Here is a 17,369-nt window from a genome sequence, read left to right on the forward strand (position 1 = left end):
AATTCACCTTTATGTTGCCAGTCCAGGTCCACCTGAGCCACTTCAATCTTAGCAGCCTGATCCACCTGCTGGCTGTTTTGATGTCCTTCAGTGGCCTGACTCTTGGGCACATGAGCATCTACGTGGCATACCTTTACAAAACTGACTCGATTCACCTTCTCCCTCAGCAGCTTCTGCAATTCGTTGTGTAGGACTCCATACAGCAGCCTTCCATCTCTGATGCTTTCCCACAATACGACAGTACCCATCAGTGAACAGGGCATATTGCTTCTCATTCTCTGGTAGCTTGTTGTACAGTGGGGCTTCTTCAGCACGACCCACCTCCTCCTCTGATGATATCCCAAAGAATTTGCCTTCTGGCCAGTCCATAATCACTTCCAAGATTCCTGGGCAACGGGGGTTTCCTATTCGAGCCCACTGAGTAATCAGTGCAACCTACTTGCTCCATGTAGCATCAGTTGTATGGTGTGTAGAGGGGACCCCTTCCTTTGAACATCCAGCCTAGTACCGGCAGTTGGGGTGCCAGGAGGAGCTGTGCTTCAGTACCAACCACCTCTGAAGCAGATCGAACTCCTTCATATGCTGCCAATATCTCATTTTCGGTTGGAGTATAGCAGGCCTCAGATCCTCTGTATCCCCGACTCTAAAACCCTGGGGGTCGACCTCGAGTTTCCCCAGGTTCTTTCTGCCAGAGGCTCCAGGTGGGGCCGTTCTCCCCGGCTGCAGTGTAGAGCACATTCTTTACATCTGGTCCTGTTTGGACTGGCCCAAGGGCTTCTGCATGAAATATTTCCTGCTTGATTTGTTCAAAGGCTTGTCGTTGCTCAGGGCACCATTCAAACTCATTCTTCTTACGGGTTACTTGGTAGAGCGGGTTTACAATCAGACTGTAATTTGGAATGTGCCAAAACCCCACGACACCTAGGAAAGTTTGCATTTCTTTTTTGCTAGTTGGTGGAGACATAGCTGTTATTTTGTTGATCACATCCATTGGAATTTGACGACGTCCATCTTGCCATTTTATTCCTAAAAACTGGATCTCTCGTGTAGGTCCTTTGACTTTATTTTGTTTTATGGCAAAACCGGCTTTCAGAAGGATTTGGACTATTTTCTTCCCTTTCTCGAAAACTTCCTCTGCTGTGTCACCCCACACAATGATGTTATCAATGTACTGCAGGTGTTCAGGAGCTTCCCCCTGCTCCAGCGCAAACTGGATCAGTCCATGGAAAATGGTAGAGCTGTGTTTCCACCCCAGGGGCAGCCGAATCCAGGTGTATTGGACTCCCCTCCAAGTGAAGCAAACTGCTGCTAGAGGGATGGAGAAAAATGCATTAGCGATATCAATTGTGGCGTACCACTTAGCTGCCTTTTGATTCCAGTTCGTACTGGAGTTCTAGCATGTTTGGCACAGCACCCCTCAGTGGTCGTGTGACTTCTTTCAGGTCACGATAGTCCACTGTTAGTCTCCACTCACCATTAGACTTTCACACTGGCCATGTGGGACTATTAAAAGGTGAATGAGTCTTGCTGATCACTCCTTGGCTCTCCAATTGATGAATTAGCTTATGGATGGGAATCAGGGAGTCTCAGTTGGTGCGATATTGCCACCAACGCACAGTTGTGGTGGCGATTGGCACCCACTGTTTTTTGACCCTCATCAACCGCACAACAGAAGGGTCCTCTGAGAGACCGGGCAAGGTAGATAATTGTTTAATGCCCTCTGTCTCTAAGGCAGCTATGCCAAAACCCACCGGAACCCTTTTGGTTCCTTGAAATATCCTCTTCTAAGATAGTCTATGCCTAGGATGTACGGAGCATCCGGGCCAGTCACAATGCGGTGCTTTTCCCACTCATTCCCAGTCAGACTCACTTCAACCTCCAATACAGTTAACTTCTGGGATCCCCCCTGTCACTCCATAAATACAGATGGGCTCTGGCCCTTTATAGCTCGATGGCATTAGAGTACATTGTGCACCGGTGTCTACTAAAGCCTTATACTTCTGTGCGTCTGACGTGCCAGGCCATCGAATCCACACAGTCTAATAAACTCGATTGTCCCTTTCATCCCCCTGGCTGGAGGCAGGGCCCCCCTAATCCTGGTCAGAATCTTCTTCGTTTCTGTGTTTGAAGGACTGCCTGCTGAAAGTTGGAGCAGCAAGCTTTTCAGAGAACCACTTTTTCCCGATGGTTTTCTTTTGCAACTCACACACCTGTGCTTCTAGGGTCATGGTAGATGTCCTGGTTTCAGTTAGAACAGAGTTAATTTTCTTCCTAGTAGCTGGTAGAATGCTATGTTTTGGCTTAGGATGAGAAGAGTGCTGATAACACCCCGATGTTTTAATTGTTGCAGAGCAGTGCTTATACCAAGCCAAGGATGTCTCAGCTTCTTGCTCTGTCCTGCCAACAGGCAGGCTGGGGGTGCAGTAAGAGCTGGGAGGGGACAGACCCAGGACAGGTGAGCCAAACTAGCCAAAGGGGTATTCCATACCATCTGACGTCATGCTGAACAATATATAGGGGTGGCTAGCTGGGGGAGGGGCGCCGGACTGTTCGGGGTTAGGCTGGGCATCGGTCAGCGGGTGGTGAGCAATTGCATTGTGCATCACTTGTTTTTACACATTATTAGTAGTAGTACTATTATCATCATTGTATTATTATTATTATTATTATTGTTGTTGTTGTTGTTGTTGTTATTGTTATTACTATTTTCCTGTCTTATTAAACTGTCTTTATCTCAACTCACGGGCTTCCCTTTCCATCTCTCTCCCCCGTCCCAGAGAGGGAGGGGGAGGGTGAGCGAACGGCTGCGTGGTGTTTAGCTGCCGGCCGGGTTAAACCACGACATAGATTTTCCATCCCATTTTCTCATGTCCTCTCCATGGTCACTTAGGTAAAACCACAGGGTGGCATGGGGTGAGTACCCACCATATCGTCTTCCTTGTGTGGATGAACACTTACCCTTGATAGCTGAGACACCGGTTTGTATGAGTGGGTAGGAAAATAATCTCTCTTCAAGTTGGTGGAACTTTTCAGACAATTTCTCAAAAGTATTCTCTTTTAGTTGGTGGACACTGGTTTGTTCAGGTGGGGCGGAAGATAGAATATCTTTATGTTGGTGGAACTCTTCAGAAAGTTTCTCCACAGCTGAGACGCAGGCCTGTAAGGAAGAGGAGAGACTTTCTTTGTACTGCCGGAGTTGTTTAGCCACTTCATCCACTGTGGGTTCCTCATCCTCTTTCCAGGCCATTATTGCCAGTGAACTGGCATATGATGATGGTGCATTCCATACAAACTTCTGCCACATGGGTCGTGTACACCTGACTTCATCTGGATCTGTGGATGTTTGTCTGAGGTCTGGATCCTCATAAATCACCTCCCGTATGGCTAATTCCCTCAGGTACTGGATTCCCTTCTCCATAGTGGCCCACTTACTGGTAGACATAGAAGTTCTTCCTTGAAGGGATACCTTTCCTTCACTGCTGAGAGGAGACGCCTCCAGAGGCTGTGAGGTCGTGCTCCATCTGCAATTGCTTTGTCAATGCCTGTGTCTCTAGCAAAGGATCCCAGCTGCCTGGATTCCCTGCCCTCTAATTCCACACAATTGGCTCCGGTGTCCCAGCACTGGAGCAGCCAGGTGACAAGCTGCTCACCTATTCAGTGACCAAAATCTATTTGCACATCTCGTAGCTCATGCTGGGATAGGCCTTCTGAAGTTATTGATGCTTTTGTGATATCTTCTTCTTCATCTTCCCGTTCATGTGATGGCCCATCCACTTCGGAGTAGCCCATCTTGTCATCGTCTTCCTCCCCAGTCTGAGTAGGAGTGTCTCTGTGTTCTAAACGAAATGACTTTTGCATCCGTTGTTTTATCTTCGCTACAGGGGCAACTTGCACTGCTACAATCTTTTTTCCCTGACCCAGCTGCAGGGTCTTTCGCAGGGATTGGAAGAACTGCAGGGCCTGTCATGGGCTGGAGCAGCTGTGGGGTCTGTCATAGGGGTTACAGTGGCTGCAGGTGTTGGAGTGGCCGTTGGGCCTGTCATGGGACTTGGAGTGGCCACAGGGTCTGTCACTAGAGTTATAGTGGCATTGATTGCAGCTCAGTAGGCATAGGCCAGGCCCTAGCACGTTGCAGTGATTTGTGTCTCTGTGGTATTGCCAGAGTCATGACACCCCTTTTTCAAGCATTCTATCAGTATTTTAGGATTTTGCAGTTGTTCAGGGGTGAATTTCCAAAGCACTGGAGGTGCCCACTGCTCTAGATTCCTGCCTATATCCTCCCACGCTCCCTGCCAGTCACAACTATCCTGCCTCAGGACAGATCTCTGGATGAGATTCCAAAGTAGGTTTTTAACCTTAGACAAAACCTGAAGTGCATTCAGGAGATATAACAATAACAGCATGCTAGTCTGAACATCCCAAGGATATCCAACATCTTGGAGAACTATTGTAAGTATCTCAGAGGATAAGAGGGTGGTGAAGGAGAAAGGGAGAGTGAACAAGTAGGAAAAAATATCTTCCCCTGTCCCCTCCACAGATTGGCTCCCTGAAGAAAAAAAGCAATAGGTGTAATTGTTAATAGTTTCCAAGATATGGTTTCCAAAGTAGAGTTGATGACAGTGCTGAGTACAAATACCAGGTTAGAGTCATGACCAGAAATTTCATCATATCATAAGCCACTGTTGCACTGCACAGTACCATAATGATCTTAAACCAGGGCCTGGAAAGGATAAACAGCACAACAGGGAGCACATACAGAAAGTAACGTGCTATAATACTCAATTTCGAAAACAGGCACAGCAGACCTGAGATCAAAGCAATCAATGCTGTGACTAGCAACTATTAAGCAGGTCTAATACTTATACCAATTTTAGTTTAACACACTCTGGTCAGATCTGTCATTATCTCAACCCTTCGAGCCCCACGTTGTGCGCCAAAAGGACTGTTGAGGTTTAACCTGGCCGGCAGCTCAGCACCACACAGCCGTTTGCTCCCCCTCCCCCCTCCCTCTCTGGGAATGGGTAGGGTGTCAGAAAGAAATGTAAACCTGTGGGTTGAGATAGAGACAGTTTATTAGGACAGAAAAGAAAGGGAAATGATAATAATGATAACAGTACTACTACTACTGTGTACGAAACAAGTGATACATAATGCAATTGCTCACCACCCGCTGACTGATGCCCAGCCTAACCCCGAGCAGCCGGCCCCCCCACCCTGGCTAGCCACCCCTATATATTGTTCAGCATGACATCAGATGGTATGGAATACCCCTTTGGCCAATTTGGGTCAGCTGTCCTGGGTCTGTCCCCTCCCAGCTCTTGCTGCACCCCCAGCCTGCCTGCTGGCAGGACAGAGCAAGAAGCTGAAAAGTCCTTGTCTTAGTGTAAGCACTGCTCTGCAATAGTTAAAACATCAGCATGTTATCAGCACTCTTCTCATCCTAAATTCAAAACACAGCACCCTACCATCTACTAGGAGGAAAATTAACTATCCTATCTGAAACCAGTTCAGTATGCAGTACTGAGTGATTAAGAGAAAGCAGAAGTGTGCCACAGGATGCAACATCCCTGCTGGAATTGCTTTGCTTCTCAGCTGCTAATCTGTGCTTGCCGAAGTGTTTGTAAACTTTCATTTGGAAAGGAGTCAAGGAACTTGGGTTTTGTAACGTCGCCTTCCCGTCTGTCTTTCCACAAATGAATTTATTGAATGAGCTTGATTTTGCTGTTAGAAACATACTATAATGGTGATTGATAATTGTATCAAAGTGATTATATTTGATGGTTATGTCTTCAAGACTCTTTATTCTTGAAACATTCCCTTTATTTGTGTTTCAGACAGCTGCAGTGCTATATATAAATTAAAGAACTATATAGGCACAATAGTTCTTGATGTTTCTGTTTGGTACTATTCCCTCATTTTCAGTTTTAAGTGCAGGTCTGGTTGTCCCCCTCTCTTCTACCCCATGTTAAAAAGGGAATGGTAGAGCAAGAAAAAAGACTTTGAAAGGTACTGGGAAGATTGCTTTTATGGGATGTAAGGAATAAGCAAAGTATCACAGAATCACAGAATTGTAGGGGTTGGAAGGGACCTCATGAGGTCATCGGGTCCAACCCCCCTGCCAAAGCAGGTTCCCTAGAGCAGGCTGCTCAGGTAGGCATCCAGACGGGCCTTGAATATCTCCAGAGTAGGACTTCGCAGACTGCAAAACAGAGGGTTGTGGTAGACATCTGTAAAGTTTCTAGCGAGAAAGTTCTGTGGGGAAATGAGTTCATCACTCATGCAAATATGAGTGAGGGGATATTAAATCAGTAAGTTATAGGTTCAGAACGAATGTAAGGAAGTGGTTTTAATATATGAAGTTAACCTGAGAAACTCTTTACTTAAGGTCTTGTGGATGCTGAAAATTTATATGTGGGGTGTTTTGACAAATGTATTCAAAAAAAATCACAGGAAAAAAAAAAAAAAACAAAAACAAAAACAACAACAAAAAAACAACAAACATAACAACAAACTAACTAACCAAATTGAAAAACAATGCTGAATGAACAAGGCTGGTGAATTATGTAAATTGTTTGGCTCAGGAAGTGTCTGAGCTACAAATGGCTGAAGATCAGGATTGTGTCCAGAGGAATGGTGTTGTGGTTTCAACTCTTATACGTTTCCACAGACTTTGACGGTAGTCAATGACAAGATTGTATGTAGATCTACTTCTCGGCTTCATTCAGCACATAAATTATTAGATTCATGTGTAGCAATTCAACTCGTTTGCAAAGTGAAAGTGGATTTATCACTTGTACTTCTGTTCCTGAATTCCTTTCCTTTTCATTCTTTCAGAGCAATGTGCACATGGCAAAAATGTGGAGACCAACACCAAATTAAATCTAGCGAAACAGAAATAAAAGTGAAAGGGGAAAACATGAGGTTTTAATTTTGGATTTAAAGTACCTGACAAGGAACCTTTCAAACATTTCCTGGCTACGTAAGAAAATAGAGCAGTGTGCCTTTTTCGTAAATATCAGACTAGTCCAAATTGTGTTTGTGATAGCCTATTTTTTATCTTAAAAAGTTAAGAAGAAAAGATATCTGGAAGAAAATGAGCTTCTGTAACCAGAATTGCATATCTAAACATTTTCTTGTTTTAAAACCTTAGCACAGTTGGAAAAGAACATATTTGAATTTGCTTTGCCAGAACTAGTAAGGATGTTGGTTTTTCTAAAACAGGAATGTGATTATGGGAGTTTTGAACTCCCAGTGTGTTTTACTGGAAACAGAAAATCTCCCCACCTGCTTTCTTTTCTGGAATGAATGCTGGAGAAGTTAACTGTAAAGTGACCAAGTGATGCCAATGTGAACCTAGTTGACTGAGATGTGCTGGAGAGCATAAAAGGAAACAACACATGATTGAACAGTGTTAAAATATTAAAGAAAACAAAATCTTTTAAATATTTCATCACTTAAAATTATGGCATTGGATAGGGTAGTAGCAGGAATATTAATTGGAATCAACTTGAAGCATAGCTCCCCACTCTTGGTTTCCTGGAACAGAAATGAGTAAGCATTTGATAAAATGTTAATGAATTTGTTTTGACAAAAAGCATTGACATGGTTTTGTGAAATTAAGGGAACCCACTGAATTTCAAGTTCGGGATTAATTTCCAAAGTGATCTGATACAGACAAATCTTTGCTGGCTAATAGTCTTCTAAGACTTGTAACGTAAACAGTGTGATTTCTTTTACAGTCAAAATACTTTAAAGTTGTTAGAGATTCTTAATGTTGCTTTTAGCTGGTAATTTATTGTGCAGATGCTGGTACATCATCTTATGTAAACCTCACTTGCTACAACCATCTTCCGCTTTATATGCTAAGGTCATTCTTTGGGATTTTTGAACTTGAGAGGCTGGGAAGGCTTTACCTCCTTTCATGCTAGCTATTCTAGCTGATGTTTCTATATCTGATGTCTGCCTTAGTCAAACGTATTGCTGCTTGTCTGTTTCTGTGGTTTGCAGCTCCTCATTTGTTTCATAGCTGAGCTTTTCCAAAAAAATGTTGTCCTCTGTTGTGTGCTCCATTAATAAATGCTGCACTGGCTTCTGTCTTTGTGAGTCTGAGTGCTGCAACCCCTTTATGCCATGGACTAGCTCCCCAGGTTGGGGATATCAGCTGGGTGAAGGAGAGGCATGAGGCTCCAACAGGAGGTTCAGAGCCTGAGTTAGGATCAGTTGGTACAGTGGGGTTTGGGGGAATTACATTTATGGCTAAATACACAGCCCCATGTTGTGCCCTCAGTGAAGAGGGCTGGCAATTGCTGGATGGCAGCTGGTGTTACCTCCTTGCTAACCTCTCTCCTTTCTCCAGCCAATGGTGAAAAGAGAGCAAATAGAGGAAAATGTAGAGATAGCAGGCCTGGCCTATTGTCAGGCTTCAGTTCTGTGTTCCTGTTCCACAAAAATACCATGTGTGCCTGGATGGAAATCCTTCTGCAGATTTTCAAAGCTTCCCTGTAGCTAGCAGTATCTTGTATAGAGTATGGGTAAACTCTGACAAAATGTGGATAAAGCTATCCTGGTATCTCAGTGCTTCTGAGAAGTCCTTAAAAATGTAGGTAGGTAACATTTTAAATGACAAGAAATCTTTCAAAACTTGCACAGTGAACTAGGGCAAGGGGGAGAACGAGTGGTGAGCAGAAGGAAAGGAAAGTCATTAGAAAAGGAACTTCCCGAACTGGTTTTACCATGTCCTGGAACTATTGCTCTAACTCATTTTAAATAGTACCCTGAAAATAAGGGGTAATTTTGATCCAATTTCAAACTGCCTATGCTAGGTAGTTCTGATGTTTGGACAACCCGTGCATTGGGGATTTAAGATTATAATATTTGTATTCTGGTAAACTTGTAGTTCTTTCTAACTTGTAATTACTGCATAATTTTGTCATTAAAATAGACATCGCTTTGTTCTCAGTCTGCAGCTCTTGACCTGCTCCTGTCCTTGTAATATGAAATCATAGTTCTCAAAGAAAACCAAACACACAACTGGAAAGGCCTCAGATATTGATATCCTAAAAAGGCATAAAAATAAAATCATTATAGAAAATGATACATGTAAGAAATTAGTTTCTAGAGGCTTATGTAGAGCTGTACTGTATGGATGGTTAAGTAATAAAATCTAAATGCCTTGTTGGTGTTAAGCTGCATGCAGAAATAAAGCCATTCACTGGAGCAAGAAGCTTGTGAACTGAGGCTGGAATCAAAATTTGGGACAACAAATTTTTTGTTGTTTAAATAGAAAGAAATTTTTGCGGGTGATAATGGGAGTTGTTTGAGTAATCTGAATTGAGTAATTTTCATGTCAGTGACTACAAGTAAGGGGCAAATGCAAGGAATGTGTGGTTGCAGGCAGGAGAAAGTGCAAGAAGGTAGAGGTGGACAAGGGAGTCTGATGGAAAGAAGGAAATAAATGGTGTACTTAAATTTTCTTGTCACCAACAAGGAGTGACAGAGAATTTCTGGAGAGACCAGACCATGCATGAGGGCTGGGCTGTTAGAGCTGCTTAGGCAAGAGTGAGAAATTAGAGACAAATTTTTGAACAATGGCTACTGACTTGGCAATGGCAGCCTCATTTGGGATGAGGCTTTAGGTAAGTCCTTTTGTTAGAATTTTGAGCTACTTCTCTAGTTACAGAAAAGCCAGCAAAGAATGGAAGTACTACTGAAACGTGCAGCGAACTGTGACTTGCGTATGGTAGGGAAACATTCTCCTGTGAGAAAATTTGGGAAGGAAATATATTTTACTGTGGTAGTTTACTTCAATCATAGTATTTTCTAATGTGACAGACTAGTGACCGGCTCCTTTTCTGCTGTTGCTGTTAAATGGTGTTTTCTCTCCTAGGGTTTGGACGTGGCAGAGGGAGAGGAGCGGGGAGGTTTTCAGCCCAAGGCATGGGGTAAGAAACATACAGAGCACAGATTTCGGAGAGGGTCAAACTCAGTGGCAAGATTATTTGCCACTGTATGTATTCATATTGCTGTATGTATGAAAAAATCACTACAGATGCAAAAATTCATATATCCGTTAGATAATAACTGGATTACTTCTGTCTTAATCCAGCGTTTGACTGGATACATCTATAGAATCCTAATCTAAGTTCACTTGATGTTAATGTGTCAAACTTGGAAGAACCCATTTGTACTTATCAGTAACAACCACAGCTGAGCACATAAACTAATGCTTTAGAGGATGGGGAGGAGATAGGTATGCTGTTAACTGCATTTTCAGGAATTCTTATTTTGGTTCAGTTTCTCTACAGTTTCCATGCTTTTTTCTTCCTTCTTTTCTCTTTTCTTCTTTTTATTTTTTAATCCGTGTCTGCTCATAGAGGAAAAAAAATAATCTTTGGAAACCAAAACTTTTGTTTTGTTCAATGAATGACCCATGTGTTCTCTTCCATTTCTTAACTTTTAAAACTCTAGGACATTTAACCCTGCAGACTATACGGAGTCTTCTGCCACTGATGGCTTTGAGACAAAATCAGAGATTTGGGAGATTGGTCAGAATGATGCAGATGATGGAACTGGTAAGATGCTTCCAGAAGTGGAAGGATTGGAATGAAGACCTGTAGCAAATGGCAGTTAAAATAACTGTTCTGTTAGTATTCAGCTACCTTCTGAAAATGTGAATACATCTCACATGGCACAGATAGTAGTTCATTTTTATAGCTTAACTACTGCTGAATTGCAGAGCGCATGCTGTAGCTCAAGTGACTCTCCGGTTAAACTGAGGGGAAGGCAATTTGCAATTTTTTGTTTTAGTACTAACAATCCCTTGAAAGTCAAAGGGTTATTGGAAGAGTTATTGGAAGAACCTTGTATGTAGAGAATTGTTTAGATATCTTAAGTGCTGCTTAAGATTTCACCTAATTGAAGTTAAGATTGCAAGTACCACTGAAAATGATTGGTTCACAGGCATTGAGTAGTAGGATCTGAATGCGTAAGTAGAAAAAGAAAAAGGAAAATCTGTTGATAAATATAAATCCACTTTGTGACACTGCGATGACTGTGGAAGCTCTACTTACACAACACATGAACTTGAGCATGTGAGTTTCTGGGATGGAGGAGAGTTCCAAGATCTGGTGCCTTTGAAGAGAATTATTAACTAAAACCTGAGTAGGCACTTGAACAGAAGCCAGAAGAGCAGTCTGCCTCTGAAGATAGAGGCAGCTGTATGTTTCTACATGGAGTTTCAAGTATGAAGCGTGCACTCCTGGCTAAAGGCAAGAGACAAGATGGTCTGGAAAGGAACCACTTCACAGTCATTTCATGGTGATTCAGAAATAAAGAATGTGACGTGCTTGTCTGTGACTTGGAAAAACAAGATTGCTGCTTCTCATAGTCTGTGGCAGGAGAATAAGACCAAGGGAAGCCTGTGCCATGATGGAGAAATTAATGTATGTTATCATTCACGCCTGGAAACCATTGACTGACAGGAGAGATTTCTTGTTTTTAAAAACCCAGTTGAGTGACTTATGATCTTTTCATTCCTGAAGCTAGCTGAGATGATTTTTTTCACAACCTCCATGTCAAATGTGGAAGGAAAAGACTGATATTGGAGGCCATCGTGTGCTTCGTAGAGCACTGCAGTGAACCTCTTGAGGTGCAGCTTTCTAAACTTCATAAAAGCCATTTTTCATTTAACCGGAGAAGGCAGTAACAGGCTCAGAGTTTAGGTGGTCTTACTAGGCAGCTGTCTTGTCACTTGAGAGCTACTACTGCCTGGCAATCCAGTGTGGGAGAGTGGCACTGAGGACATTAATGGTCATTGGAAGGGGAGCTCTTTTTGCATCTTTCCGGGGAATTGCATTTTAAGTGATGTGGTGGTGTAGCACAAACAGGAGCATGCCTTTTACTTTCACTCATGTTAGTTTTTCAAATAAGTTTATCAGGTAAGGAGTTAGAAGAGCAGCTAATGACTTGAAAATACCCTTAAGAATACTGATGCTGATGTTTGCTGTATGGTAGCAGAGGACAAGATGTGTTGTCACAAGTATAACAGAAGCAATAAAGTTGACTGACTAAAGATATTCAAGAAAGGCATGAGGACGCTGGAACAGAGGTAGAAAATTCCCTGGTTATTTATTAATGATCACAGTTAGGAGGCTGTGGTTTATAAACGACTTTGGCTTGTGCTCTGCTTCCTAAGTGAGCTTGAATGGTGGTGACCCTCCCTGTGAACTGTATAGCCTTTGTACATGTATGCTGCCTCCTTGCAACCTGTTCCTCTTGTGGGCATCTCCTCAGTCTTCAGTAATGGAAGAATTCTGCCCAGGAGTAAGAGTGGGTGAAGCTGAACAGATCCCTTGGAGAGAGTAAATGTGTCTACATGAGGAGGTTTGCTGTGAAGGAAATCAGTGGAAATTAAAAGCACACCAGCCTGTGTGTGTACAACTTGTTTTTTGATGACATGTCCATTTTTGCTGTTAGGCCCTACGCATATTAGCGAGAACTGCATTGGATTTCAGTGAAGCAACTTAAGGCATGTATGGGATGTTGGGGAGTGTGAGGAGAGGTTTGCTTGGCCTAGTTGGCTCTTAGGTGTATGAGTGTGGGGAGTTTCCTGCGATATAGGGGTGTTTGTCAACATAGGGAATTTCCTCCGTAATAATTCGGTGAGTGGAAACGTAAAGTAGATGACTGTGAATGTTCTTTATGGATGTTAAGTAACTTCCTGCTGCTAATTTTCCTTTACTTTCAGTGAGTGTAAAGGCACTATAACTGACAAAACAAAGTCAAAATGCCTGTGTATATGTATCAGTATAGGGAGAAAATTTTATTTTGCGGTGTTTCTTCTTTAGACAAGTGCTGGTCCCATATCTTTTCATCCACAATGAAAGAAACAAAATTAACGCATTCTTGTTATGTGGAGGATTAATGTCTTCTGTTTGCAATTTCATTAAAAAGGAGGTAGGGTGCAGCTACCTGGAAAAACTAAGCCAGTTTTGCATATTAAAATGTTTTCTGAAGACAGAACTCCACAGAGAACTTAAATTTGGAGAATGAGTATTTACAAAGTATTTCCTCTTTAAGCCAGTGCTGGGAGAGGATTAACTTAAAAATTTTCAATTAAAAACAAACACATTATTTGCTTCCAAAATGTTGCTTCCATGTGTGTAATTGTATTCCAAATAATTCAGCATCCTAATTCTTATAGAAGTAATGTTCTACAGAAAGGTAAAGGGAAGGGACAAGTGGAAGGAAACAAAATGACCAAGTCTTATCCAAAAGGGATTATACTTGAACAATTCATCTGATGCTTTTTTAGAGGCATGCTGAGTTTTCATTCTCTTACTTTTTTTTTTGTAATGCCCAAGACAATGGGAGATCCTGAACAACAAATTGCACCAGTTCTTAAGAAAATAAATGAGGATGGAGGTGCTCACCTCTCAAAGTAGACTAAAAATGGATATTGTATTGTGGTAATTTACTGTTACCTTGACTTTGATAGTGTTTCATAAATTTCACAGAAAAACTTTATTCATATCATCTTGGTTATGAGCAGCCTGCAATGACTCTGAAACTGAAGAATGACAACCAAGAAAGAAAAAAATAAATTATAGTGTATCTGTCAAGGGGGAAGAAGGGAATTGGGTAGCTTGGAAGTTGCAAGGAAGCTTTTTTTTTTCAGGACTGCTGTAGGATTCAGAAGGAACACTTAAAGGAATCATTCAGATCTTTCGAAGATATAACCCAGAAGAAAAGGATTAATATATTATACTTATTAATACAGAAGTTTGAGATAGACCAAAATAAAATAATTTGGGGGCAAATACATATGGTTGAATAAAAAAAGGGGAGGGGGAAGTGACAGGAAGTGAGGAATTGGAGGAAAATAGTTGAAGCTGTACCAGAACCGTATGTTATACTTTATTGGCTTGATGACTTTCTGAAACTGAACTTTTTGCAGAAGAAAACATGAAACGGTCAGAGATGGGAGTGTATGTTGAAGCTGATAGACAAGGATCCTTGAAAACATAAAGCATAATTTCAGTGGAAAACAGAACTGTTAAACAGTAATACTTTGCAAGGCATGGGGTAAAGGTTGGGAAGAGGATTTATGGAGCTACAATAATACCAAGGTGGATTATGGACAAAAAGGAAATTGTTAGACTTGTGGCAAGATCAGACTTAAAGCCTGTCAATGCCAGGAAGCTGTTAGCAATGGGGATTTAATTCAGAGAAGAGCAATAAAACATCTGACGTTGGAAGGATTGATTTTTGGAAGGCAGTGTGTTAATAAGTGACAATGATGAACTTAGCCTGGGTCAGCTAATTAAAGGGTGATGGGTTGCGTTCAGTATTTGAAAGGTGTGAATGCACAGAAGTGTAGTCATGAGTAGAAGCAACAGATAAGTGTTAGGAAAATGTCCCAGTGTTATTCCAAACAGCTCCAGTCTCCAGAAGGTGTGGTGAGAAATGCAAGGGGCTCAGGTGTGCTTTGCCAAGGCTTTTCTTTCTTTGTTTTACCAGATTCTGAGCTCCGTTGGGGAGCTCTGGCACCAGTGCAAGGTGTGTCTGCTGCAGAGATCACAGAATCATAGAATTGAAGGGGTTGGAAGGGACATCAAGAGATCATCGGGTCAAATCTCCCTCTGCCAAAGCAGGTTCCTTAGAGCAGGTTGCCCAAATGTAGGCATCCAGACAGGCCTTAAATATCTCCAGAGAAGGAGACTCCACAACCTCCCTAGGCAGCCTGTTCCAAGTGCTCCATCACCCTCACCGTGAAGAAGGTCTTTCGCATGTTGGTACAGAACTTCCTGTGTTCCATCTTGTGACCATTACGCCTTGTCCTGTCCCCACAAACCACTGAGAAGAGGTTGGCCAAATCCCTCTGTCTCCCACACCTCAGGTATTTATACACATTGATGAGATCCCCTCTCAGTCTTCTTTTCTCCAGGCTGAACAGACCCAGGTCTCTCAGCCTTTCCTCATAAGGAAGATGCTCCAGGCCCCGTATCATCTTTGTGGCCCTCCGCTGGATTCTTTCCAGGAGATCCCTGTCTTTCTTGTACCGGGGAGCCCAGAACTGGACACAGTACCCCAGGTGAGGCCTGCCCAGGGCAGAGTAGAGGGGGAGGATCACCTCCCTTGACCTGCTGGCCACACTCCTTTTAATGCATGCCAGGATCCCGTTGGCCTTCTTGGCCATGAGGGCACACTGCTGGCTCATGGTCAACCTGTCGTCCACCAGGACCCCCAGGGTCCTTCTCCTCAGAGCTCCTCTCCAGCAGGTCGTCCCCCAGCCTGCACTGATAGATGCGGTTGTTCCTTCCCAGGTGCAGGACTCTACACTTGCTCTTGTTAAGCCTCATTTGGTTTCTTCCATGCCCAGCTTTCCAACCTGTCCAGGTCTCATTGAATGGCAGCACAGCCTTCTGGCGTGTCAGCCACTCCTCCCTGTGTCATCGGCGTACTTGCTGAGGGTGTATGCTATTCCCTCATCAAGGTCGTCAATGAAGATGTTGAACGATACTGGACCCAGCACCAACCCCTGGGGAACACCGCTAGTCATGGGTCTCCAGACAGACTCTGTGCCGCCGATCACCACCCTCTGAGCTCAGCCAGTCAGCCAGTTCTCAACCCACCTTACTGTCCACTCCTCTATCCCACACTTTCTCAGCTTTGCTAGCAAGATGTCGTGGGAGACAGTATCAAAAGCCTTGCTAAAGTAAAGGTACATCCACTGCTCTCCCCCCATCCTACCCAGCTGGTGATGCCATCATAGAAGGCAACGAGGCTGGTCAAGCACAACTTCCCCTTGGTGAATCCATGCAGACTACTCCTCATAACCTTCTTCTCTTCTAATTGCTTGGAGATGGCATCCAGAACAAGCTGTTCCAACACCTTTCCAGGGACAGAGGTGAGACTGACTGGCCTGTAGTTTCCCGGATCCTCCTTGCCCTTCTGGACAACTGGAGTGACATTGGCTATCCGCCAGTCTTCAGGCACCTCTCCTGTTCTCCAGGACCTTTCAAAGATGATAGAGAGCGTTTCAGCTATCACCTCTCCCAACTCCCTCGGCACACGTCGATGCATCCCATCGGGATCCATGGATTTATGTGCATTGATCCCACTCAGATGCTCCCAAACCACTCCCTTGTCAACCAGGGGGGAGATCTCCATTTCCCAGACCCTTTCTCCTCCTGCCAGGGTCCAGGAGTCCCAGGGGGGAGTCTTTGAAGCAAAGATTGAAGCAAAGAAGGCATTCAGTATCTCCGCCTTCTCAGCATCCCCCGTTACCAGGACACCCTTCTCATTCAGCAAGGGACCCACATTATCCCTAGTCTTCCTTTTACTGTTTACACATTAAAAAAAAAAAAAAAAAAAAAAAGAAGACATTATTATCCTTTATCTCAAATGCAAGCCTCATCTCTAGGTGGGCCTTAGCCTTCCTCGTCGCGTCCCTGCAGGCCTTGACAACACTTCTGTACTCCTCCCAAGAGGACAGGCCCTTTTTCCACATTTCATAGACCTTCCTCTTCCTTTTGATCTTATCGATGAGCTCCTTGCTCATCCACGCAGGTCTCCCACCCCCCTTCCCCGATTTCCTACTCTTTGGAATGCACCGATCCTGATCTTGGAAGAAGTGCTGCTTAAATGTTGCCCAGCTCTCACAAGCACCCTTGACTGCTAGCAACCTAGCCCATGAGATACTCCCAAGCAGGTCCCGGAAGAGGTCAAAGTTGGCTCTCCAAAGCTCCAGGGTTGCAATCGTACTTTTTGCCTTACTTCTTCCACCAAGTTCCATCTTAAACTCCACCATCTCATGGTCGCTGCATCCCAAGCTTCCCCCAGCCTTCACATCCCTAACAAGCCCATCCCTGTTGGTAAGAAATGGGCCTTGCTCTGGTCAACGTGAGACAAATCCAGGCAGGGCAAATATGGGGATGAATTTCTTTAAAGAAGAAATATCAGAGGAAGAGATTGTGTGCTGGTCAGGAGAGGGGAAAGAAAAACTCTCTCAAGAGTCCTGTTCATGATGCTTTGCGTCCTTTCCATTATTTTTGTGGAAAGGGGTGGGTTAGGCTATAAATTTGAGGTGCTAATTTTGGTGTGCTTTCATATGATCTGTAGTTATTTTTCAAGTGCCTTGATATTTCACAGTAAGAAAGATTCCCCTAGTTAGGGGCTGTGGTAAAAACAAGAGCAAGATATTTCAGGCAATGTTATATTGTTCCACAGAGCTAATCCAGAGTGGATGTTACTTTGCTCAGGACTTGCCAAATAATTTTGGATTCCAAGGTATAAAATCCCTCCCTTCTCTCCCTGTGTGTATCTCTGTGGTTGGCCTAGATCACTAGATTAGTGTAGCTTTGGCTTTT

General features: G+C 43.4%; 1 protein-coding gene across 3 annotated transcripts in view; it reads left to right on the top strand.

Moving 5' to 3' along the window:
- The window catches only part of LOC309889449 (ubiquitin-associated protein 2-like), a 117,152-nt gene that overhangs the window by 51,353 nt on the left and 48,430 nt on the right, over nucleotides 1-17,369 (top strand). The window contains exons 7-8 of one of the 3 annotated variants that reach the window (XM_082782302.1): nucleotides 9,887-9,941; nucleotides 10,468-10,571. The exons of the other annotated variants lie outside the window; for them this stretch is intronic. Of the exons in view, the coding sequence (XP_082638428.1) occupies nucleotides 9,887-9,941; nucleotides 10,468-10,571 (159 nt within the window). The remainder of the gene's footprint in view (nucleotides 1-9,886; nucleotides 9,942-10,467; nucleotides 10,572-17,369) is intronic. 3 annotated transcript variants of the gene reach the window in all.

This window comes from Aythya marila (genome assembly GCF_965140915.1).
Source record: "Aythya marila genome assembly, chromosome: W".
NCBI classification, from domain to species: Eukaryota; Metazoa; Chordata; class Aves; order Anseriformes; family Anatidae; genus Aythya; species Aythya marila.